The sequence below is a fragment of the Heterodontus francisci genome, chromosome 4, assembly GCF_036365525.1.
Source record: "Heterodontus francisci isolate sHetFra1 chromosome 4, sHetFra1.hap1, whole genome shotgun sequence".
NCBI classification, from domain to species: Eukaryota; Metazoa; Chordata; class Chondrichthyes; order Heterodontiformes; family Heterodontidae; genus Heterodontus; species Heterodontus francisci.
Window position 1 is genome coordinate 145159152 of NC_090374.1, and position 25417 is coordinate 145184568.

The 25417-nt window shown below is 41.5% G+C and overlaps 1 protein-coding gene across 12 annotated transcripts in view; it reads right to left on the reverse strand.

Moving 5' to 3' along the window:
* The window catches only part of focad (focadhesin), a 268225-nt gene that overhangs the window by 73531 nt on the left and 169277 nt on the right, over nt 1-25417 (reverse strand). For all 12 annotated transcript variants that reach the window (XM_068030258.1, XM_068030260.1, XM_068030265.1 and 9 more), the window contains 8 exons: nt 24704-24796; nt 18742-18830; nt 18057-18098; nt 16812-16920; nt 16131-16247; nt 9556-9794; nt 6957-7046; nt 5413-5560 (listed from right to left, as the gene is read on the reverse strand). In XM_068030258.1, coding sequence (XP_067886359.1) covers nt 5413-5560; nt 6957-7046; nt 9556-9794; nt 16131-16247; nt 16812-16920; nt 18057-18098; nt 18742-18830; nt 24704-24796 — 927 coding nt within the window. The remainder of the gene's footprint in view (nt 1-5412; nt 5561-6956; nt 7047-9555; nt 9795-16130; nt 16248-16811; nt 16921-18056; nt 18099-18741; nt 18831-24703; nt 24797-25417) is intronic.

The window sequence follows — 25417 nt, forward strand, 5'->3', positions numbered from 1 at the left end:
CTTCTCATCGAGTCCTTCTTTTTGACCAGGATGAACTTTTGCTGAGCGTTATGAAATATCTGCTTAAATATCTGCCACTGCTCATCCACTGACCTTTCCCTTAATCTATTTTCCCAGCTTGCATTGGACAACTCTTTCTTCATACCTCCATAATTGCCCTTGTTTAAGTTGAGGACACTGGCTTGAGACCCGAGTTGCTCGCCCTCAAACTGAATTTGAAATTCTACCATTTTGTGATTGCTACACCCTAGAGGATCTTTAACTGCGATATTGCTTATTAATCCTACCTCATTACACATTACTAGATCTAAAATAGCCTGTTCCCGGGTAGGTTCTGCAAATTATTCTTCCCTGTTACATATTGGAGAAAAATTGATTTACGGAAACAGTGATAAACATTTGGAGTAACCTACCACTCAAGGTAATAAAAAAAACATCCAGCTGACTGTTATCAGCCCTCAGTTGGGAGGTGGGAGAAGGGGGAATAAAATGGCGAGAGAAGGCGGGGCTGGCGTGCCCGTCACCTTTCCAATGCCATGGAATTTTCAAAGGTTCAAGGGACATCAAAGGTTTTTGTGGAAAATAAAAGCTCATGGTGTAGGAGGTAACATATTGGCAATGACAGAAGATAGGCTAGCTAACAGGAAACAGAGAGTAGGCATAAATGGGTCATTTTCTGGTTGGCAAGATGTAACGAGTGGTGTGCCACAGGGATCTGTGCTGGGTCTCAACTTTTTACAATTTATACAAATGACTTAGATGAAGGGACCGAAGGTATGGTTGCTAAATTTGCTGATGACATAAAGATAGGTCGGAAAGTAGGTTGTAAAGAGGGCATAAAGAGGCTACCAAGGGATATAGATAGGTTACGTGAGTGGACAAAGACCTTGTAAATGGAGTATAATGTGGGAAAGTGTGAAATTGTCCATTTTGACAGCAAGAATAAAAAAGCATATTAGCGAAATGGTGAGAGATTGCAGAGCTCTGAAATGCAAAGGGAGCTGGGTGTCCTAGTGCATGAATTGTAAAAGGTTAGTTTGCAGGTACAGCACGTAATTAGGAAAACTAATAGAATGTTATTGTTTATCGTGAAGGGAATTGAATACAAAAGTAGGGAGGTTATGCTTCAGCTACACAGGGCATTGGTGAGACCACATCTAGAGTACTGTGTACAGGACTGGTCTCCTTATTTCAGGCAAGATGTAAATGCGTTCGAGGCAGTACAGAGAAGGTTTACTCGACGAATACCTGGAATGGGTGGGTTGGCGTACAAGGAAAGATTGGACAGGCTCGGCTTGCATCCGCTGGAATTTAGAAGAGTAAGAGGCGACTGGATTGAAACATATAAGATCCTGAGGGGTCTTGACAGGGTGGATGTGGAAAGGATGTTTTCCGATGTGGGTGAATCTAGAACTAGAGGTCACTGTTTAAAAATAAGGGGGCGCCCATTTAAGACAGAGATGAGGAGAAATTTTTTTCTCTCAGAGGGTCGTGAGTCTTTGGAATTCTCTTCCTCAAAGGGAGGTAGAAGCAGAGTCTTTGAATATTTTTAAGGCAGAGGTAGATAGATTCTTGATAAGCAAGTGGGTGAAAGGTTATCGGGGGTAGGTGGTAATGTGGAGTAATCAGTTTCGCCATGAACTTATTGAATGGCAGAAAAGGCTCGAAGGGCCAAGTGGCCTACTCCTGCTCCTAATTCGTATGTTCTTATGAATTTTACTGGGGCAGGGAAGGTCAAGGAAAGCCTTCCTGTCCAGAGGCCAATTGAGGACCACTTCCTGCCGCCGATAGGAACAGCCCCAGCGAGCCTGATCTCACTCACCTATCTTCTGGGGCCTCCTCCATGGCTGCTGCTCCGGGTCTCCTAGAGTACCCGCAGTGGCCACCGCTCCTGGTACCAGCGCTGCTACGACTTCTGAGCTGCCTCCCTCTGATTGACCAGCAACCCTAGGGGCAGGACCTTGTACACAACAGAGACGGCATCCCCAACAGAGGGGCATTAATTGCCAGCCCACTACTGAATTCGGCTGGAGGTCCAATAAATGGCCTAGGTGGGGCCACACCCCCGCCGCCAAAATAAAATTCAGCCCATCATGATACAATTAGAAGACATAACTTCAGTGTTAATATAAGAAAAGGTTAGCTATGATGGGTTAAATATCATTTTCTCCCCATGAATACTCTTGCTTTATGTCTGTTGAACTATATAACTGACAGTCTAAAACTGAGATTGTTTGTGCCAGTTTTTTGCGCGTTACGAGTGTCCTGAGATGGTTAAAATAGCATTCACAGTGCGTCTATACACTTTTGGGGAGGAATCATGGCAGATGCCATATTGGTGAGGGTGTCAGTGAACAATTGCTGAAAGTATGCAAAGCAGACAGATCACTAAGTCAAAATCTGACACCAGTGGTGCTATTTTGGAGCTCAACCCTCTACCTAATGTCCTCTCTTAACCTCAAATATATGTTAAACAGCAGGCAGGAAACCCCACCAGCATTAATCAAAAGGATCATCAACTGCTTACAGCTTCGCTGCTGGTTGACTTCTTCTGGTGGCTGCTACTGTTTTACAAGTGTTTGGTGTTTTCTATAGCTGTTTAAAGTTGCAAAAGTCGACAAGGAGTGGAGTGGTGAAGGAGTTTTTGCTAACTTCAAGACTTCTGCACAAATCAGTTGCTCCCAGACATGGGTGCATTAATCGGCATTCCTCTTTTGAAAACAGCATGACTGGGAGAATGAACTGAGGTCATACAGAGCACGACAAGCTGCTAGAAGAGGGAGGAGGAAGGGGAGATGGACTCTCAGCAGGAGGCGATATCTGCTCAGGGTCTTCAGGGAATAATTCTCTTATCTGAACCGCAGCGAGGAACAACGTGCGGAACGTCTGCGCTTCAGTAGGGAAGTCCTCACTGAAATCTGCCACCTGCTGCACCCACAACTGAAACCTCAGAACAGGGCAAAGACTACATTGCCAGTGGCTGCGAAGGTGAGCACAGCAACAAAGGTTTGTGCGTCTGGCTCCTTCCAGACTGGAGCTGGAGATATTTGTAACATCTGCAGTGCCATCCAATGTTGCATAAGGGAGATCACTAAGGCTCTCTATTCAAAGAGAGCTGAATACATTTCATTCTTTCTTCTCAGAGAGAAGCAGATAGAGCATGCACAGGGCTTTGCTAGGATTACAGTTCCTCCTCATGGTGCAGGGAGCACTGACAATATGTTTGTGGGCTCTGCATGTCAACTGTGCCCTATACCAAACCCAAAGGGATTCCACTCCTTCAATGTCTAGCTGGTGTGTGACCATAGGAAGAGAATCATGCAGATCAATACCTGCTATTTGGCAGCAGTCATGATGCTTGCATTCTGCGGCAGTGTGGTGTACCAGCTGCATTTGAGCAACCACGACAAAACAATGGATGGCTACCAGATATTCTGCTGACCACATGGCTGATGACTCTGGTGTGCTATTCACTCACACGTGCACAGCGTGCTTGCAATGAAAGCCGTGCTGCCTTATGAAATGTGATACAGCAGAATACTGGCATGTTGAAAGAATGATTCTGCAATTGGGACCGCTCTGGACAAGCTCTGCAGTAATCAGCACAGCAGGTGTCAAGATTCGTGGTGGCCTGCTGCATGCTGCACAACCTCGTCAACTTGATAGAACAAACCTCGGGGTAGGGGTGGTAAGCTTTAGCAGACTGGGGTGGGGTCTTGGTGTTTGGTGGGGGTTAATAGTTTGAAATGTGAAAGCTTGCTGTCTCTTACTTATTGTAGCTAGTTAAATAACTAGCACAACTTTATAATCAAGTGTTTTGGAATTCTAAACATGAACAACTCAAGGGAAAGTGGTCTTTATCTTTCTGGCCCTGAAAATCTGCAGGGGCGGTGTTAGAACCCATTGAAAAATGCCTGGGACATTGGGAAAGGGGGTGGGGGGTGGGGAGGGAATGTGAAGCCAGAAAGGCAGCCTGAACCCCCCAAAAAAGGCTGGAAATTAACAAGCAAGGAGAAATCAATCTGAGCCCATTACACAGGGGTTGATGGAAGACTGCACAGGGTCAGGGCATACTTCCCCTTCCCACCTCCCCACATGGTGGCTTTTCCGGCTACATAGGTGTCTAAACTCTAGCCGTCGACCACATACTAATTAACTGTAATGCCGTTTGTATCACAAATATTGGAAGCCCTCAATCCTTTGTGCTTCTATCCATATTTTATTCAGATGTAGTCACTCTTTCTAAAGTTTAAAAGTAGCACTACATAAGTGTTTTCTGAAACTTTATTACAAACAACTTTTATAATTTACTTTGCAATGTTTTTAAATCATTTAGAAAAATATTTTTTCATTTACTCTTGGGGTGTTAGGTGACGCTGGCAAGGCTACATTTGTTGCCTACCCCTATTTGCCCCCAGAACATGTCAGTGAGCCTTCTGGTCCTCCCACAAATGTAGTAGGAAGAGAATTCCACAATTTGGATTCAACAGCAATGAAGGAATGGTGGTATCTGTCCAAGTTAGGATGGCGTGAGGCTTGCAGGGGAACTAAGAGATGATGACGTCCCCTTGACCTTGCTGCTCTTGTCCTTCTCTGTGGTAGAAGTTTCAAGGGCTGGGAAGTGAGTTGCTGGAATGCCCCATACAAATTGAGTCATTTGACAGCACAAAGACTGTGGAGAGGTCAAGTAGAAGCTGATTCCATGTCGGTGAATGAGATTGTCAAGGGACAGTGTGTAAAAGAGGAGAAAGATATGGCGCAGGACAGAACATTTTTTGTTCTATTTCTGCTTTGGACGAATAGGGAAAGGGGTTGTTGCTAAAAAAAAAACAAGCGCTGTATTCCTGTTAAAAACTTAACATTTTAAGCTGCGCTGCTGTGAAGTATTTAAAGATTTGGTCCTTGAGATTCCAGGTATCTGACTCCACCAGCACAGTGTGCAGTGGAGTTCAACTCCCACCCGCCCAAGCTCAATGCTGCGGACCCTGTCTCAAATTGTGGGGACAGGTTCTTTACCTGGATGCAGCAGGCTGTCAGCACCTGAAAGGACACTTCAGCGGTGCCTACCAAAATGCAGCCCTAAAGGCAGAACAGCCCACTGCTTTTCCATCATTACTGCCCTTAAGACCCTTCTTGAGTTGAAGGCGGGGAGGTGGTGGAAAGGAGGGTGGGCAGGCAGGCACAGCAATCACACTCTCTCCCACCACCAGAAAATGGCTTCTGGCAAGAAATGGAGCAGAATCACCCTCTGCCCTCAGCTGGAACCAGGATTTGGGGCCTGTACAGTTATTGTTTATTGGAGATTTATTTGCTTCGGTTCAGTTGCAATACTGACAAAATGTAAATTATACTGTAAAGGTTGAAACAACTATTTGTTCTGTAGATGAACAGGATACTTCTGAACCATCCTACCTCTTGCAGTACCCGGCTCTGAGTCACACTTTCATCCAAGCTGCTACAGAGTTTATCAAGAGTGACGGAGACATGCACACGGGACTCTGTTTGGCTGCTTTGGCTCATTAGGGACAGAACCAGCCCCACTCCCAGGATGCATCCTGTACTGCAAAAATAAAAAACAACACGCATCATGAGAATCATCACTGGAGCCTGAGAGACTGTTTATTCTCCACCCTCTGCATGGCTGACATTGGTTATTCCATATTTACTTCTCAGAGGTAAAATAGAACTTACTATTGACAGGCTATAGAACTAAATTTAGGAATTACTATTATTTAGTTCACCCTTTCATGCAGTACGTTATATTGTCAAATGGTCACTGGGAATCCTGTTTCCAAAAGAGGTGATGATTAAGTAACATTACACAAATTTTTCACCGCAATTTGAAGATGGATGTACAGACTGGAGTAGCAGATCAGTGGAGCAGAAGCCATACAGCAAGCACACTCTCATTAGGCAAGGGGGAGGAGTAATTATTCTCCTTTCAGCTTTATGAATCCCTGTAAACAAGATATTGCTCATCAGCTCTAAATGTTTTGAGCCCAGTGAAAAAGGACCAACTGGTGAAAAGGCTAATATTTTGAAAAATGAAGGCAAGATGAAGTCTATGTCTGAAATGTTTCATGCCTTCACATTACATGCTGAGTGGAATAATCCTGTTAGAATTTCTAATCTAAGCTGTCAGCAATGACTTTGGAAGCTCTTAAAGGGAACACATAGCTAAATCTGCAGCACTGCCATCGTTACCCATTTCCCCTGCAACTGAGTGTTGGTGGTAACAAGTTGCCCCTGGAGCTCTAAGACGAAGGACATTCAATAAAAAGCGAGGGTGGGGCGGGGGGCTGGGGGGGAGTGGGGCAGGTTATTTCAGTTGTATTACTTATTCACTATCTAATTTTCCAGTTTTAAAAGTTAGTGCAAATGCCAGCTGGTATGAGGCAAAGAAAAGGTTAATCTCGTACCCCTGAGCTGGACCATAGCCTGGCATTCTGCACTCTGTGCCACAATGCTCAAGATGTTTTTAATTAGTTTCTCAAAAAAGAACTACACACTGCACAAATAATATTGCCCAAAACTTGTTTGCTCAGTGGCAGCCAAGTTAAATGGCCACTATAGGACATAAAGCACAAGCAAACATAAGGCTACAATCGAGTACTGTCAGCTACAAGAAAATTGTTGATAAATATTACCTACCAGAGATAAAATTGTGCATCCAGATTATCACCTAATGAAACACTTCCCACTTCATAAAATTGGGGAATACATTTATTTATATTAGGGACTTATTTGCTGAATGAATTACGTTGGAAGAAAACAAGCATGATTTGAACAAGCTGTTTCCACACTAAGTTCTCAGAATGTACAAACTAAGAAATCTAAATGTCCTGAATTTAGCTTGTAAAGAACCTATTTGTATATTTGACATGGTCATTATTACTTACTGATTCTAAGATCATTCCTTAAGGTAAATTTTATTAAAAAAGCTAATCAAAACGCACTTGTATTCCAAGCTGGTATCAAAGCAACATTGCTCCAGAGCATCGAGGGACTTCATGAGCAGCAAATTCATCTTCTGCCCCGAGACATCACTGCAAAAAAGATGATAGAAGACATCAAATTTACATACATCATGTCATGCTCAAAAAGAGATTTTGCATATTCTGTAAATTCAAGCATGAAATAGTTTGAAATAATGCACGCTATGCTTGAGAACCCCAAATGGGCCTAAATAAATTTCGAAGGGGCGGGAGGGGAAAAACAAAAACATACAAAGTTCAAAATCAACTCTAATTCGAAATAGCTGCTTTTGTATGCATCACTTCGATTGCACACAAAGTTCCAGTACATTCATGCATTACTGAATATTTTGCCTGCAATACCCCCATTGGGGAAAGTTCATTACAGAAACATTGTGTATTTAAGATGCTAATTTCCTGCTGATTTTCTGATGTACAATTTTGAAGATTTATTTTACCTGCATTTTCCCAGATACCATAAGTCATGTTTTTGATCGTCACTTCTCTTTCTGTTGCTTTAAACTATGAATGATGTTTTAATTTGAAATTACAATGACTTCAAAGAGCACCAAGTAATAGCTCCACTGAAGTTATTAAATCTTTCCATCTGCATTGCAGCTCAAAGGTCACAAGGGTGGGCCAGCAGTTCTCCTGCCATAGTGAACCGAGGGGCTAGACCCACAGAAAACCCCTCGGGCTGTATACACCAAAAATCAATTTACTGTAAAATGCACATTGTATGTAAAATACAACATACAAACATAGAAAAATAGGAACAGGAGTAGGCCATGCGGCCCTTCGAGCCTGCTCCGCCATTCAATACCATCATGGCGGATCATCCAAACTCAGTAACCTGTTCCCACTTTCTCCCCGTATCCCTTGATCCCATTAGCCCCAAGAACTATATCTAACTCTTTCTTGAATATATTTAATGATCTGGCTTCAATTGCTTTCCGTGGTAGAGAATTCCACAGGTTCATCACTGTCTGGGTGAAGAAATCTCTCTTCATCTCAGTCCTAACTGGTTTATCCCTTATCCTTAGACTGTGACCCCTGGTCCTGGACTCCCCCGCCATCGGGAACATCCTTCCTGCATCTAGTCTGCCCGGTCCTGTTAGATATTTGTAGGTTTCTGTGAGATCCCCTCTCATTCTTCTAAACTCTAGCGAATACAGGCCTAATCGACCCAATCTCTCTTCATATGTCAGTCCTGCCATCCCAGGAATCAGTTTGGTGAACCTTCACTACACTCCCTCCATAGCAAGAACATCCTTCCTCAGATAAGGAGACCAAAACTGCATACAATACTCCAGATGTGGTCTCACCAAGGCCTTGTATAATTGCAGCAAGACATCCTTACTCCTGTACTCGAATACTCTCGCTATGAAGGCCAATTTGCCTTAATTGCCTGCTGCACCTGCATGCTTACTTTCAGCAATCGGTGCACAAGGACACCCAGGTCTCACTGCACCTCCCCCTTTCCCAATCTATTGCCATTCAGGTAATAATCTGCCTTTCTGTTTTTGCCTCCAAAGTGGATAACCTCACATTTATCCACATTATACTGCATCTGCCATGTATTTGCTCACTCACTCAACCTGTCCAAATCACACTGGAACTTCTCTGCCTCCTCCTGACAGCTCACGCTCCCACCCAGCTTTGTGTTGTCTGCAAACTTGGATATATTTACATTTCATTCCCTCATCTATATCATTAATATATATTGTGAATAGCTGGGGTCCTAGCACTGATCCCCGCGGTACCCCCACTAGTCACTGCCTACCGCTCGGAAAAAGTCCAGTTTATTCCTACTCTTTGTTTCCTGTCTCGAAATGGAACGATTGTGAGGCAACTCACTCTTTTATTGAAGAAAACTGATTTCCTATGCGCTTTCTAGAATGTTAACTTGCTGCTGTTTTGAACTGTTTTGTAATGTATTTTTATTTATTTATTTTTTACAGATTTTTATGAATTAAAAAAGTTCTTACTCCTACATCAGGCTGGTGTGATTAAAGACACAGCTGTACTGTAGAGTAATGAAATATCCAATATTCTGTCAATTCTCCAGATTCTCACCTGGAATCCTGTGGTATTAAGAAACGTTCTTCCTTTGTTTCATTCCTCTCATAAAACAAAATCAGTGATTCATACTTTAAAGAGCTCTGGTCAACATTTCATATTGAGTAAAATCTCTTTCTTTGGTTCTGCACTCATTTTTGTCTCTGTGTGAATTTGGACATTTTTCTATGTTAAATGTGCTATGAAAATGCAACTTGAAAGGACTGCCTTAGCTCACTGCACAATTTTTCATTGCACTCTCTGGGTATTTCTCTCTGATACCCATTTAAAATTGGGAACTAAACAGAATAAGGAACTTCCAAAGCAAAAGCATACCTCCACCCTTCTGTGGCACAAGATTTGATTAGACCAATGTACCCTGCTAATAGACATATCAGAAAAGAAATCTTTGTTATTTACCATCAGTCCTTTTGCACAACAAAACTCGGTCAAGCATTGCCAAATTGTGGAATTATTGTCTGCCCTTGTGAACCTTGGAAAGAGTGAACATATTTAATGTTACCTCATTCGTTCCTCATATAAGCGGGAAAGGAACATTCCCATGGCCAATCCCGTGTGAAACTGAACAGCTTGAGACGTGTCAGCATTTGGCTTTCCTGGTAAACCTGCAACAAGAATGCTCAGGACCTCCTCGATACTCTCTTTGCGTGATGCGATAAAAACAGGTACAAGAAGCGTCAAAGCAGTAGCAGCACAGGAGCGAGCTATGGCACTGGCTGTGTTCTCTCCAGAGTAGGATTTCTGTGAAAGCCATAAAACAACACTAGTGACTCATACATTACAAGCTGCTCTCTCCAACATTTCATTGAGGTAAGATCGCATTCTTTGGCTAGGCAGCCATTTTTGCCTGATTACACCTGTGTGCAGAGCCTTGGGGAATTTTTCTGCATTAAAGGCATTATATAAATGACAGTTGTTGCTGTAAAGGTATCATTGCATTGTGTTTTTCTGAACACAAAACCAAAGAAGTTTATAAAACAGAATGAGGCCATTTACCTATCTGTGCTGTTTCTTTACTGGAGCAATCCAAAACTAATTCCAGTGTCCTGATCTCTCCCTATAGCCAAATACTACTATTTGTGGCACTACTTCTCATTCCTGAGGTTCTCTTCTAACAAGTACTAATATTTAAATAAGATGAGAGTCAGGCACCAAAACCTCTGCTGCATAGGAGGTGCACAAAAGTGGTGATTTCCCCCAAGCTGCAGGAAATATATCAGTTCAGCTCAGTTAGTAGCATTTTTGCCTTTGAGTCAGGACCTGAGAATATAATCAAGGCTGACACTGCATTGCAGTGCTAAAAGAGGACTGTATTATTAAAGGTGCTGGCTTCTGGATGAGAGGTAAAACCACAGCCCTATCTCCCTGCTCAGGGCAACGTAAAAGACTTCATGGCTCTATTTAAAAAAGAGCAGGGAATTCCCCCATCGCACCTGTGCTCGCTGACCTACCTTTGCTTATCTATCAACTATGCCAACAGTTCAGAAAAGTAAGCCGTCATTCTTACAAAAGGATGTCGTCTGGACTAAATGAGGTGCCATATAAATCCAAGCTTTTATTCTTCATTGCAATTGACTAAAATTCCTTGTGCGAGAAACTTACTGAGTTGGGATTTGGACACCTAAATAATGGGAATGTTGTTCCAGTCCAAACAATGTCAAGGTGGATCGGATGATGTGAGAACAATTGTTGACCCAAATGAAACTGGGAATTGACCTTGGTAAAACACTAGGCGAGTACTAAACACCACTCAGTCAGAATGTCAAAGACAGCTGGTCTACAGCAAGGCTTTCTGTTCAATAACTCAGTGCCAAAAGAAAAACTAAACACAGTTTTCCATGTGCTCAAGAAATTTAACCTAGCAAATGCAAAGTGATTTGAACAATGGACATATGAAGTTGTGAATAACTAAAGTAAGCTCTCAGTTGGGAAGTAGACATGCCAAACTAGATACATTTCCAAATAGCTCTCATTAAATAGGATACAATCATGTGATCCTCTAACAAACTCAAACAGGGCATGAAGGACTGTAACGGCCAAAACGGAATGCGATTTTATCTCTCGTTCCTCTCCTATCTCGGCTCATGCAGTCTCCAAAGTCATCTTGTCAGTGAGACCCAATTCCTGCTCCCTCGAACTTATTCCCACAAAACTGCTGACCACCCAATTTCCCTGCCCGGCCCCCATGTTAGCTGTTATTCTTAACAGTTCCCTCTCCTCTGGTTATGTCCCCTTTACCCAGTCACACCCCAGAGGAAAGCACAGGGTCAGGGAGGACCTGTGAGGACAAGGAGGAACCCTGCAGTGAGTTCAGTCACAATGCAGACCAAGGTATCATGGCTCAGAAGGCTGTCAGGGAGGGGAAAGACCAGAAATGAGAATGTGGTATTGAGAGGGGATTCTATAATTAGAGGAACTGATAGCATCTTCTGCAGCCACGAATGAGAATCCTGAATGGTGTGCTGACTACCCAGTGCCAGGTTGGGATATCGCGGGGCAGCCAGAAAGGAATTTGGAAAGAGGAGAAAATCCAGTTGTTGTGGTCCATGTTGGAACAAAGGACATAGATAGAAACTGAGGAAGTCATGCTGAGGGAGTTAGGAGCTAAGTTAAAAAGCAGGATCTCAAGAGTCATAATCTCTGCATTATTGCCTGAGCCACATGCAAATTGGCATAGTGACAGATAAATCAGGAGAATTAACACGCGGCTGAAGGGCTGGTGTGGGAAAGCGGGGTTCCTTTTCATGGGACACTGGCACCAGCACTGGGATAAGGAGGAGATGTACCAATGGGGCTGGCTTCACCTGAATCAGAGCAGGACCAGTATCCTAGCAGAAAGGGTAAACAGAAAGATGGCAAAGGCTTTAGACTAATAGGATGGTGGGGTGAAGGGGAGGGGGGGGGGGTGGTGTGTTGGTAGAGGCAGGCAGCGGCGGCTGGCAAGAAATTTACAAGAAATGAAACAAGCCTAAATATAAAGGAGGGAGGAAAGGACAGTGCCAGACAAATTAAACTAAGGGAACACTTAAATGGCCTGGGAATAAAGAGAAATATATAACAGGTGTGTATTAAAAAAAAGTAAAAATAATGTGAAACGAACTGCGATAAAAAAAATAGTTAAACTGTATGTACAGAAATCCACACAGTGTCTGTAATATGACGAGGAACTGGAGCCAATAATGCGTTGTGAGGAACCGGATATAGCAGGGATTACAGGGATGTGACTACAGAAAAATCAAGGCTTGGAGTTAAGCATTGCAGGGTAGAACATATTTAGAAAAGATAGGGCGGGGGGGTGGGGGGGGGGGTGGCGGGGGAAGTAGAGTAACTGTACTTATTAGAGATAACAATGGCAATAGAAAAACATGATGCAATCATCAATAAAACAAATAGAATCCATGTGGATAGAGATAATGACAATTAATGATCAATCACACTAATCGGGTAGGCTACAGACCACCTCATAGTGGAAGGGAAACGGAAGAAGAACTGTGCAAACAAATTAGGGAAATTAGTAATCAACACATGGTCCAGATTTTGCAATAGTAATGATCTGAACTGTCAGTGTTGGCCATCATTACACCTCTGAAACTAACAGCAACTTCTAGAGTCTGCACATGCACAGTTAAAAACAGCAATTCCACAGTTGCTGCCAATAATTCTACGCTTGTTCAGAGGATGCTGAGGTCCCCACAGAATGTAATCAATTAGAAATGAATGAACTGATTTTATGCTATTAGTCTTGCTGTAAAAACCCTTGAAAAAAGTTATCCCTTGTTGAATGAGGTATAACTGGATTTTTAAACAGTATACTTAGTGCATAATTACTGATAAAAAACCTCCCTGGCTTGAAAGTCTAATTTTATATTAGTGGAATGCCAGATTTCTCCATTATGAAAAAAATTCACATATATTTAAAGTACTCATTTAAAAATAAAAAGTTTATGACATTTCAGCTTCTACCTTAACCCGATGTGTATGTCTCAATCCTTATTTTGTTCTCTGTAAAATGATATCAAAAGGTAAAGGATAATCAGTGCTTTTAACTTCCTGGTTTGCTGTCTATGAGAATTCTTTAATATGATTGGCTGTTTATCCTGCTTTATGACATCACTGTTGCTGGATACCAGGGCATTCCCTTGACTTGGCACCACATTCAAATTAATGCCAGGAAAGGTGAAATCCACGCCAGCGACAAATGCCATCACTTTGCCACTTACCGCAAAATCCGGACCATAGAAAGATAACAGGGAATTTCAACTACCCAAAATTGATTGGCCACAAAAGATAGGTAAAAGGGATAAAGGCATGGAGTTCCTACAATGTGTACAGGATTCCTTTCTAAACCAGTGGCGCAGTGGTTAGCACCGCAGCCTCACAGCTCCAGGGACCCGGGTTCGATTCTGGGTACTGCCTGTGCGGAGTTTGCAAGTTCTCCCTGTGTCTGCGTGGGTTTTCGCCGGGTGCTCCGGTTTCCTCCCACATTCAAAGACTTGCAGGTGATAGGTAAATTGGCCGTTGTAAATTGCCCCTAGTGTAGGGAGGTGATAGGGAATATGGGATTACTGTAGGGTTAGTATAAATGGGTGGTTGTTGGTCGGCACAGACTCGGTGGGCCGAAGGGCCTGTTTCAGTGCTGTATCTCTAAATAAATAAAAAAATAAATAAAATAAAAACCCAACAAGGATTTGCTACTGGATCTGGCAATGGAGAATAAAGCAGAGGAGACAGGAGAAGAAAAAGTGGGGAGCTTGACCAACCTCAGTAACAGACTAATGAATAAGAAAGTATGCAGAGTCAGGGAACAAGCAGAACGGATAAGTGGCTGGGTGCAAGAAAGAAAGCAGAGTAGGGTAAAGGGAAGCTATTCAGAATGCTAGATGGTGGGGAGTGTGGCTCCCCAAGGATCAGTGGTGAGACCATTGTTGTTCACAATTTGCATTAATGATTTAGACTTTGGAATCAAAAACACAATTTCCACATCTGTCGATGACACAAAATTTGGAGGGGCCAGGGGCGTGCGGAAGGGTGGTGGTGGATTGTCAATATTAAGGAGCACAGCAACAAATTAATAAATTTGTAGAATGGTATATAATTGGCAAATGAATTTCAACATAGACAAGTGTAACGTATTACATATTGGTAAGAAAAATAAGGAGGTCACATATTACTTGGAAAGTCAGAATCTAAACGGAGTAGAGGAGCAAAGGGATCTGGGAGTACAAATACATAAATCACGACAAGTAGTGACGCAGGTTAATACAGACATTAAAAGAAGCAAATCAAGCACTCAGGTTTATTTCTGTTGGGATGGAATTGAAAGGTCGAGAAGTTATGCTAAACTTATATTGAACCTTGGTTAGACCACACTTGGAGTACTGTGTAGTTCTGGTTGCCATATACTTATCAGTAAAGGATGAAGAGGGTGGGTCTTTTTTCTCTTCAAAATACAAGGTTGAGGGGTTACCCAGTAGAGGTCTTTAAAATTATGAAAGCTTTGATAGAGCGGATAAACAGAGAGCATTCCTATTTGTGGGGAGGAGCAAAACTCGACGGCAACAACAAGGGATCAATAAAGAATTCAGAAGAAACCTCTTTACCCGGAGTGGTGAGAATGTGGAACTCGCAACCACAGGAAGTGCTTGTGGCAAATTGTATAGACGCATTTAAGGGGAGACTAGATAAGCATATGAGGGAGCAGGAAATAGAGTTATGCTGATAGAATTAGATGAGGAAGGATGGGAGGAGGCTCGTATAGAGCACAAATGCTGGCATGGACTGGTTGGGCCAGATGGCCTATTTCTGTGTTGGATATTCTATGTAATTCTAAGCACCCTCAAATCTGCCATGGCCACCCCGCCCTGGAAAAAAACCTTACCTTTGAGCCCTCTGTCCTTACAAACTACATCCAAGTCCTTGAATGTAATGGATCGCCGGTGTCAGGCTTTGTTCAGTGGTAGTCTGACACACAGTGCAGTACTGAGGAAGTGCTGCATTGTCGGATGTGCCATCTTTCAAAGGAGGCATTAAATCAATGGTGGTCTCACGTTTGGGCTCTCATGTATTATAAAATTCTCATCCTTGCTTTCAAATCCTTCCATGGCCTCGTCCCTCTTTATTTCCATAATCGCCTCCAACCCTACAACTCTCCAAGATATCTGCGCTCATCTAATTCTGGCCTCTTGAACATCCCCAATTTTAATTGCTCCACCATTGGTGGCCGTGCCTTTAACTGCCAAGACTCAAAACTCTGGAATTCCCTCCCTAAATCTCTCCGCCTCTCTTTCCTCCTTTAAGACACTCCTTAAATCCTGCATCTTTGATCAAGCTTTTGGCCATCTGCCCTAAAATTGCCTGATGTGGCTTGAGTCAAATTTTGCTTTATAATGCTCCTGTGAAGTGTCTTGGGCTGTTTTATTACATTGATGGCACTATAGAAATGCAAGTTATCGTTATAGCTGTACTTGAGGGGATCTTACTTTTTGAGTTGGACAAAACTATGGCCTTTTTGTGTGTATGAAGTCTAATTTCTGTGCATATTAGGTGAGGGAGGGGTCACGTTGCATGCTCATATGCAGCCCACTCACTGGTTTTGCCAGTCCCCATTCTCAATACTGTGGATATTCTATAGTGCAAGAAACTGAACTGCATTTGTTTTTTAAAAACTACTTAGGTACTGTGACTAAATTTAAAGGAACAGCCACAAAATTAGACAAAGGTACCTGAGGTTTTTGATGGTGGTGATGTGCTTATTTTTGCTGAGCATGTGCAAATATAGATGTTGTCTGTAAAGGAATACTCTCTAGTTAACATATAGTTAAAAAATTGTAACTTAAGCTGTCTGCTTTCTCACTGAAAGGTCTACTTTAGTCAAGACTGGTTCTTAATCTATATGCTGTTCAAAGTTGCAGATTTTGCTGTTTCATCTTCTGCTCATTAATTCAGAAATGTAACCACATTTCTATTATTTTGCTATCTGTCAGACATGTCATGACAATATTACATAATCCTTATCCTTGTGCCTCTTTACTCAGTTCTCCAATTATATTACTGTCTATCCAAGAAAAAATAACTTACATGTTGGAACCACGGGAAGATACGCCCCTTTGGCCGATAGCGACTGTCAACAATACTCAGCAGCGTCTCCACCACCATAGATATCCAATGCTTTGTTGGTAAAATATCAGCCCCAATCTACATAGATAATAAGGGAGTGAGAGATCATTGGACACAAAAAATGAATATCCTACATCTTTCCCCCCATTTCTTTGTACTTTTCTGAGTGTACATATAGCAGTTTGAGAAAATATTTGTAAAACACAAGACATTTACCCAAGTTTGCTTGCAAGAAACTTCAAGACTTTCTCCCATGTAAGATATGTATATATTATACTAAATAAAAAGCAAGTCATTGCTCATCAGAATTGTTTATTGTTCGTCAGTTTGAATAAAGAGAGTTTTCGCTATACCACAACTACAACTCCCAATTCACCCATATCTAAGGCTGCTGGTTGATGCACTGGACAAGTCTCACTCATCAGTCACCATGAAGGCCCAAGATTGCTGCCTTTGTATACTGTAGGCGAAATGTTTACTAGGATTCAGGAAGACTGGGCCCAAGAGGCAGAGAAGAGCTAACTGCACTGCTTTTTGCCATAAAACACTGGCGCAATGTACCCCCCAAACACTGACAGCTGGCATGTGCAGTACAAGAAAAAATGAAAATCGGAAACTAAACAGACCATGGAATAAACCTACTTCAGGTGCATCATCAGCTTCTGATGTCAGGCTGCTTTCATATTTGGCCACTGCTACAGCAAGTCCAGTCAAAGCGAGGATGGAATTTCCCTGCACAACAGGGCTGTCCCTGTTTAGCCAAACAGAAAATCAATAGGAAATGCGCAATTATGTTTTTTAAAGCGACTACCATCATATAGCAGCAAAAAGACATAAAATGCAAAAGTCACAGTCATCATGAAACAATTGATTGATTCCTACTTTCAAAAGTCAAACTGGGGACTGTGTGGTACAGTTAACACATTAATCTTTCACCTCTGGTACTGTGATCTGTGTTCAGCCACAATAAAAAGACTGAAAGCGTCTTCTCTGCACAAACTTTAAGGGTCCTGTGTGAACTAAGTGCGGGTAGTACACAAATAAGTCCCCATTGATTACGAACCCACTGAACAGAATGTTTTTGATTTAACCATGTTACTCAGAGAGCATAGGAATGACTGGGAAATGGTTATTTCACATTTTTGCAGTAAGGGACTAGGATTAAGACACATTGTTCAGATAAAGCAGCAATAGCCTTCTGTACCTGGTCCCACGGGATAACTGAATTGGGTTTAATCAATGTTGACAATGGTTACTCAAGATAGAAGCACACAAATTTAGTCATCTATCCACATATTAGAAATGATAGATATTTCTGTGTTGCATTATACCAATATTCCTGAATAATATTAGGTTCTGAGCAATATTGAAACAGTTTCCTAGAATAAAATATTTTAGTTATCTCGGCAACTTTGAAGCGAAAGGTGTACTGTGAGGACTTTATTTCTTTAGTTGCAAAGATGTCTTTTAATTTTAGAATCTCAGCCTGGACCAATTATTTAATCAAAGTTTGCTCCAGTGATCACATAAGTTCAACAGTGCACATTAATTCATGTCCTGCTGTCAGGATCATTATCTTCCCCAAGCTAATTCCTCCTGTGACATCATTGATACCCACTATTCAAAAAAAAAAACAAAAAACTACAAAAATCAAAGTATTCAGAAGCTGAGAAAAATTAGTGTTAAATTTAAATACCATCCCTTGTAACTATTTGATTTCTTCTTTTAAAAAAGGGGGTCTTTTTGGCACCATTTCCTCCTTATAGAAACAGCAGTTTCACAAGAAACTGTGTTCTGTGTAAAGGAGACTGACAAAAGGAGAGTGGTAAAATAACACAATAATCCAATAGGGCACATCAGTGGCTAAACAATGCAAGTAATACTTACTTTGATGCTGATTTAACTACATCAGTCAGCAGGTCCCTGACCCTGTTAAAAGAAGAAACACTATTAAGATAATTTATAGTTATGAACCATTTACTCTATGAACAGTAAAAAATATTCTTTTAAATTAAACTGACCTGTTCTTTCTTTTCACAACACTACAACGTACATTATTCTAGTAACCTGATTTTGGGGCAGTGATGATCTTTGAAGTAGCATGACTCGTGAATTCTCATATGCTAATAGATGAAAACATCTTACTTAGCAGCTTGTCTTCCAGAGACCATACAGCATAAAACAGAATGCTCTGTTGGAGTCTCAGAGAAATGTTGAGTATGACAGCCATGAAATCCTTTCTTGAAAAGACATAAGGTAAAGGGCATGCTAAACAGTGATTACTAAACAGTCCCCCAGGTGCTTAAAAATCCCTAATAAACATACATTTGTCATAATGCGGATAATGGGATCCTCAGAACTAATCCACCTGACAGAGTGTGGTGAGTTACACCAAATAGCATCTTTTTGTTTGCCAGTAAGCAAAGAATTAACTGGAATTAGTTTGAAGGAATATTACTTTTGGGAATTCTGGAATAAGACAGGTTGCAATGCAATTATAAAGTAGCAAGTGAGTATTGCTGTTTAATACACAAAACAAGTACATATAAATGTGTTTTTAAATTCTTCCTACCAGAGCCAAGATATAAACATTTTGTACTGCAGCTCCTCAGGATCATCTTTCCCATGCTTCTGCTGCATCTCTAGCTCGGCCTGTCTCCCCTATGGACAAAGACATCAATCAACTACACCGCCCCACAATGAAACTATTAGCAATCAGTGATCACAGACAGGAGGAAACTGTACATCAGTCCACACGGAGAAACAGGGTAAATTTAAAATCAGGCAACTGTTTAAAAAAAGGAACCAGCATGTGGTAATTTCCTAAAACCCTCACTTCTTAAACATGTGCCATTTCCCCAGCTGGAAATGTAGGGAAACCAACCTGCTCATTAAGCTGTGCCAATATCATTCTGTAATTGGCAACAAGGAGGTGCACAAGAGGCTGTGTCACTGCTATGCTGAGCCTAACTTTATGGAAGCATCATACTTTAGCTTGGAATCTTTCTGATGGCCCAACTCATGTCTGGAACCCACAATCACCCGTTCTCCAACTTTGCCCCCAGGAGGAGAAGGTGAAAAGCAAACACTACACACCTCCCCACACTCACCTGTCTGAAAGGGGGAATTCAGTAGAATGAAGAATGGGAGTTAAAAGAAATCTATGGGCTTCCACTCTTTGGCACTACTAATCTATTCCTTCTAAAGTTCTTCCCAGAGGGAAGATACCTGGATTCTACGATGTTTCACTCAAGAAAATATGATAAAATTGGTAGCCCAGAGCACTCAGTTTCCCTGTGGCACAATGGTGTACCAATGTTCACTGAATAAGTTATGGCCGAGTGAATATTACTCACATTATTTTTTAATATTAATTGCTGGACTTGGCAGGGCAAATCTGTAAAAGTGAAGTCTGCTGCTTTTGAAACACATCAGAATGCAAAGCTTCATTACACCAAAGTCTGATTACACACAAACTTATCAATTTTAATGAAATATAAGCAAATGTTTGTTATCTGCAAGTCATACATGCTTAAACTTATTTCATGTGAAACAGGTGCATTAAAAAAATTAGTAAATACACACAACATTAATTTTTTTAAATAGGTAAACTAGGCACGCAATCTGAAGGGGAAGTGTTTCAAATCCTATGTCTTTCAAGGAAATGAATTGCTGCAGTTCAGAGTAATCAATAAAATATTTATTGAATCTTCTTAAGGATCTGGCAACGTTAAGAAAATAATCACAGAATCAAGGTGAATTATGGCACAACCATGGCATCCTATTTGACCCTGAGCTGAGTTTTTGACTTCATATCCTCTCCATCACCAAGATCTCTCACTTCCACTTATGTAAAATTGCCTGCCTGGAAACACCCTGCTAAACCACTCCACCAATCGACTCTCTTGCCTCCTTCAAGATGCTCCTTAAAGCCGACCTCTTCAACCAAACTTTTGATCACCTCGCCTATTATCTCCTTAAGTGGTTCGGTGTCAAATTTTGCTTGATTATGCTCTTTTTCTATGTTAAAGGCACTATATAAATACAAGTTATTATTGTTGATGAATTTAGTTCTACAAACCACAATCTGTACTTTCAATTGTTATCCACTGGAAAGAGAAAGTGAAATAACTGTTTTCATGTTGAACGAGATGTTAACAGGTGATATTTAAAAAAAACTCAAGGCCAAGTATCTGTTACTGATATAACAACCAGAAAATAAAGAACTAGGATGGCTAGACCATCTCAAAAATAAATCTGCTGTGTGTTCTCAGAAACAGCTACAGAGAAAGCAGAACTGGGCACTTAGACTATTCAGAGCAGGAATGTCCAAAAATCAACTCTGAGCATGTCTTGAGTTACATGATCTCAGCAGCGATGCTACAATTGCCCACAGTGTTCCTATGATGAAGGGGGGAGCATATGGCAAGATCTTGATCACTGCCCAGAAACCTTTGCTGAAAATGCACATGATCTTTGGGACAGGACTCCCATATTTGCATAGCCTGCTGTCCAAATCAACACTAACACATGAACAAGTGTCACTTCGGGGAGCCACCAGAGGTTGATTGGAACCTGTGGAATCAAACCCTAGAAGATGAGGAGAAAGAAAGAAAGAAAAACTTGAATGATTAATAACATTAAGGAACAATCAACAAGATCAAAGGTCTCTAAACAGCTAATACAACTGCTAATTCAAGTGTATAGAGCACCATACAAATACGTATTCTGCAAGTGGAAATTAAGCAAGTCCTTTGTGGAACAGAGGATGTATATGAAGGAGAGAACCCATATATTGAATTAGGCAAAGAGCAAGATCAAAAAAGCATCAGATATAAATTTAATGATCTGTTTTTCCCCAACTCAAACCATTAAAAAAAGCAAAGCAAGCACGAATAAAGTAACTAGAGATCATTCAGTGCAATGAATAGTTACTTAATTATAAAATGGCTACGGCCCGCAGACTAGCCTTGCACTGCATTTTCATGGAACTACTGTGGATTGCTGTGAACTGCACCACATAACAATTTCCTTAACAGTCTACTCTCAGCAAACAGATGAGAAAATAGAAATCTAACTACAAAGGCAATCATCCCTACCAAGAAATACAAAATGAAGTTGAACACTTTGAAATGCTATATCAAAGTATACCACAACCTCTGAAACACCCACATCCCAGAGTTGGCTATATGTTAAATAAATCATCAGAAAGATTACAATAATTCTCTTTACGCTGTCATACATAATTAGCAAAAAAGTTTTCAATATATTTAATTTTTTTCATTTATAGTTACTTTGCTGCCCAAATCACTTCAGCGTATAAACAGAATACGATACAGGTCCAAATCTGATACCATATCTAAACAAATCATTCACCTGGAACTTTCATATCTCCTATGTTATGCAGTCAGATCCTCCACTGTTAAAGTACGGTATCATATCAAAATCTGCGTGCTTTTCTCCCTGCTCTATGATTAAAACTGAAATTATTTTGTGGCAAAGCACACCTGTCAACCTGTGGCGAGAACTAATTTTCCTATGGTGCAAAATAACTTCCCTTAGGTCATCTGTTTGCCACTGCACATTTCTTCTGGGAAACAATGAAAAGGAAGGGGCTTTGCATTGCAAGTAAATTCTACTTAAAGATGGTGCACATGCCCTGTTTACCTTAAAACATAACACTGCACTCTGTGGTGGAGTACCCCATCAGCCTCATCTTTAATCATATACAGACTTGACAATTAAGCTGAAAAAAAATTATATGCTTGCTTTATCCATTTTTAAGAAATTTGCCTTCCAGTTTTTATACTGAAGAGAAAATGGCTGCAGGACTTGCGTCATACCGAACAGGGTAATTTCTTTCAGAATACTGAAGGAGGAATCATGCCAGATTCCATTTAAATTAGGTTTTAATACATATTCTGCACTTAACTGAAACAATACCCTGTAGGTACAGTCTGTATGCTGATGCACTGCGTAAAAATTATTCCTGTAATTCCAACATGCACCAATATCTAGTAGCAGAAATGGTCCAGGGCTTGATAATTCAAATTTCATTATTCAAAATAGGCTCAGACCAATAAAACCAGAAAAATCATAAAGAAGCTGATCTCAAATATTTCTGGTAATAATTCCAGAAACAGATTTCATCCACGTCTGCACAGTAATATAAGTCACACTTACGACATCTTACATTACGACAAATGGATTTAAGTGCTAAATGCATAGTACAGAAGTTTAATGGGCCTCAGTTCAAGTTGGGCTTCGAGAGGTATGACCACCTCCAGGGGGTGGTCTCTCACCACTCTGGCTTCATACAAGCCACTGGATAATTGCAATCACTGCAACATGACCTTTTACAAAGGTCCCAGGTGGTCCACTGGACTGCATTAAGCTTTTCATGTTAGTAAAGCGCCAAAAGGATCTTTGGTTCTTCTGCACCATCAGCAACGTCACTTCTGCTGCATTAAAAGTGCTGTTTATCAGAGCACTGCATAAATCTTTAAATATACATGTACAATGTTGCGTTTACCTCCAATTGGATAGCAGTACAAAGCTGGGAAAGCTGGAACTGCAACTGCATATTGCCAGCTGAGAACACTCCAAAATAGGTATTTTTTTAATATTCATTCATGGGATGTGGGTGTCGCTAGCTAGGCCAACATTTATTGCCCATCCCTAATTGCCTTTGAGAGGGTGGTGGTGAGCTGCCTTCTTGAATGGCTGCCTTATCAGTCCATGTGGGGTAGGTACACCAACTGTGCTGTTAGGAAGGGAGTTCCGGGATTTTGACCCAGCGACAGTGAAGGAACAGCGATATAGTTCCAAGACAGGATGGTATGTGGCTTGGAGGGGAACTTGCAGATGGTGGCATTCCAATACACCTGCTGCTCTTGTCCTTCTAGTTGGTAGAGGTAGCGGGTTTGGAAGGTGCTGGCTATGGAGCCTTGGGGCATTGTTGCAGTGTATCTTGTAGATGGTACACACTGCTGCCACCGTGCGTCGGTGGTGGAGGGAGTGAATGTTTGTGAGTGGGGTGCCAATCAAACGGGCTGTTTTGTCCTGGATGGTGTCGTGCTTCTTGAGTGTTGTTGGAGTTGCACCCATCCAGGCAAGTGGAGAGTATTCCATCACACTCCTGACTTGTGCCTTGGACAGGCTTTGGCCAGGTCAGGAGGCGAGTTACCCACCACAGGATTCCTAGCCTCTGATCTGCTTTTGTAGCCACGGTATTTATATGGCTACTGCAGTTCAGTTTCTGGTCAATGGTAACCCCCAGGATGTTGATAGTGGGGAATTCAGCGATGGTAATGCCACTGAATGTCAAGGGGAGATGGTTAGATTCTCTCTTGTTGGAGATGGTCATTGCCTGGCACTTGCGTGGCGCAAATGTTACTTGCCACTTATCAGCCCAAGCCTGGATATTGTCCAGGTTTGCTGCATTCCTACATGGACTGCTTCAGTATCTGAGGAGTCGCGAATGGTGCTGAACATTCTGCAATCATCAGTGAACAACCCCACTTCTGACGTCATGAGTGAAGGAAGGTCATTGATGAAGCAGCTGAAGTTGGTTGGACCTAGGATACATCGAGGAACTCCTGCAGTGATATCCTGTAGCTGAGATGATTGACCTCCAACAACCACAACCATCTTCCTTTGTGCTAGGTACGACTCCAACCAGCAGAGAGTTTTCCCTCTGATTCCCGTTGACTCCAGTTTTGCTAGGGCTCCTTGATGCTATACTCAATCAAATGCTGCCTTGATGACAAGGGCAGTCATTCTCACCTCTTGAGTTTAGCTCTTCTGTCCATGTTTGAACCAAGGCTGTAATTAAGTCAGGAGCTGAGTGGCCCTGGCAGAACCCAAACTGAGCAGGTTATTGCTAAACAAGTGCCACTTGATAGAAGGTGTCATCAACAGTGCTATCACTTTACTGATGATTGAGAGTAGGCTGATGGGATGATAATTGGCAAGGTTGGACTTGTCCTGCTTTTTGGATACAGGACATACCTGGGCAATTTTCCACATTGCCGGGTAGATGCCAGTGTTGTAGCTGTATTGGAACAGCTTGGCTAAGGGTGCGGCAAGTTCTGGAGCACGTCTTCAGTACTCTTGCTGGAATGTTGCCAGGGCCCATAGCCTTTGCAGTATCCAGTGCCTTCAGTCATTTCTTGATATCGCTCGAGTTAATCAAATTGGCTGAAGACTGGCATTTGTGATGCTGGGGAGGTCAGGAAGAGGCCTGGAGTATTCAGGCAGCTTTAAAAAGCATGGGCATTTCACACATGTTTGAAACTGAAACTGACTGACTACGGCTTTAAAGTCTAATGGGGCCTTATCAGAACACCATAAGATGAACAGCAACATGCTGAATAAATGGAGATAATTGTTCGAAGGTTGGCATTGAAGAAACATTTTATCTGCCAAAATATTCTGTAAAATTTATGGTGTAGAATTACTGGGCCATATTTAAGTTTTAATTTTGTAGTGGAATATGGATCCATTGCAGTCAAGAATTCTAAGTGGTTTATTACCTGCAGAACTGCCTGATATGTTCTCCCCATAAATCCTAGCCATGCCTGGGACAGCAAAATTGATTTATGCCACTCAGAAGGTTGGATAGGCACCTAGAAATAAAGAGATCATTAGAGAAACACTAATTTCTACGATATCATAATTGAAGTATTTAAGATCGACAGGACAATAATCAAATTATCATGCACAAAACTTTATATTTTGATAATGTAGAAATACATTCTCGTCTTTGTCAGATTCTATGTCAATTGTTATGAGTTATGTTAATTGTTATGCTCAAGTCAAAGACCCCAATCAAAATGTATGATTCTGATTGTGGTGGGAGAAACACACTGTCAATTCAGTCCCGTCCCTCCACAGATTGCCGAACATATCACTTTAAACTTTCCAAATTAAAGAAAACCACAGGCGAATTGAACCATCTATTAAACCCCGAGTGAGGCAAACCAAACCAGGTATCTTTATATCAACAAATTCATAGTTGATTAGAGAAAACTAAATTCTTAAATACTACTAAGATATAAACAACATTTAAAAAAAGGTAACAAAGTCCTTGCAGATTTACGCTCCTGCCGAAGGGGAATCTTCTAGTGTGGAACAGATTGCTTGAAGACCTCGCAACAATCCGATGGGAAAAAAAAGGTTCTTCAACAGTAAGACAGTCAGTAGTCTAGTTCCAGTGTTAGTGATGCTCTTCTGTTCCAGTGATGAAT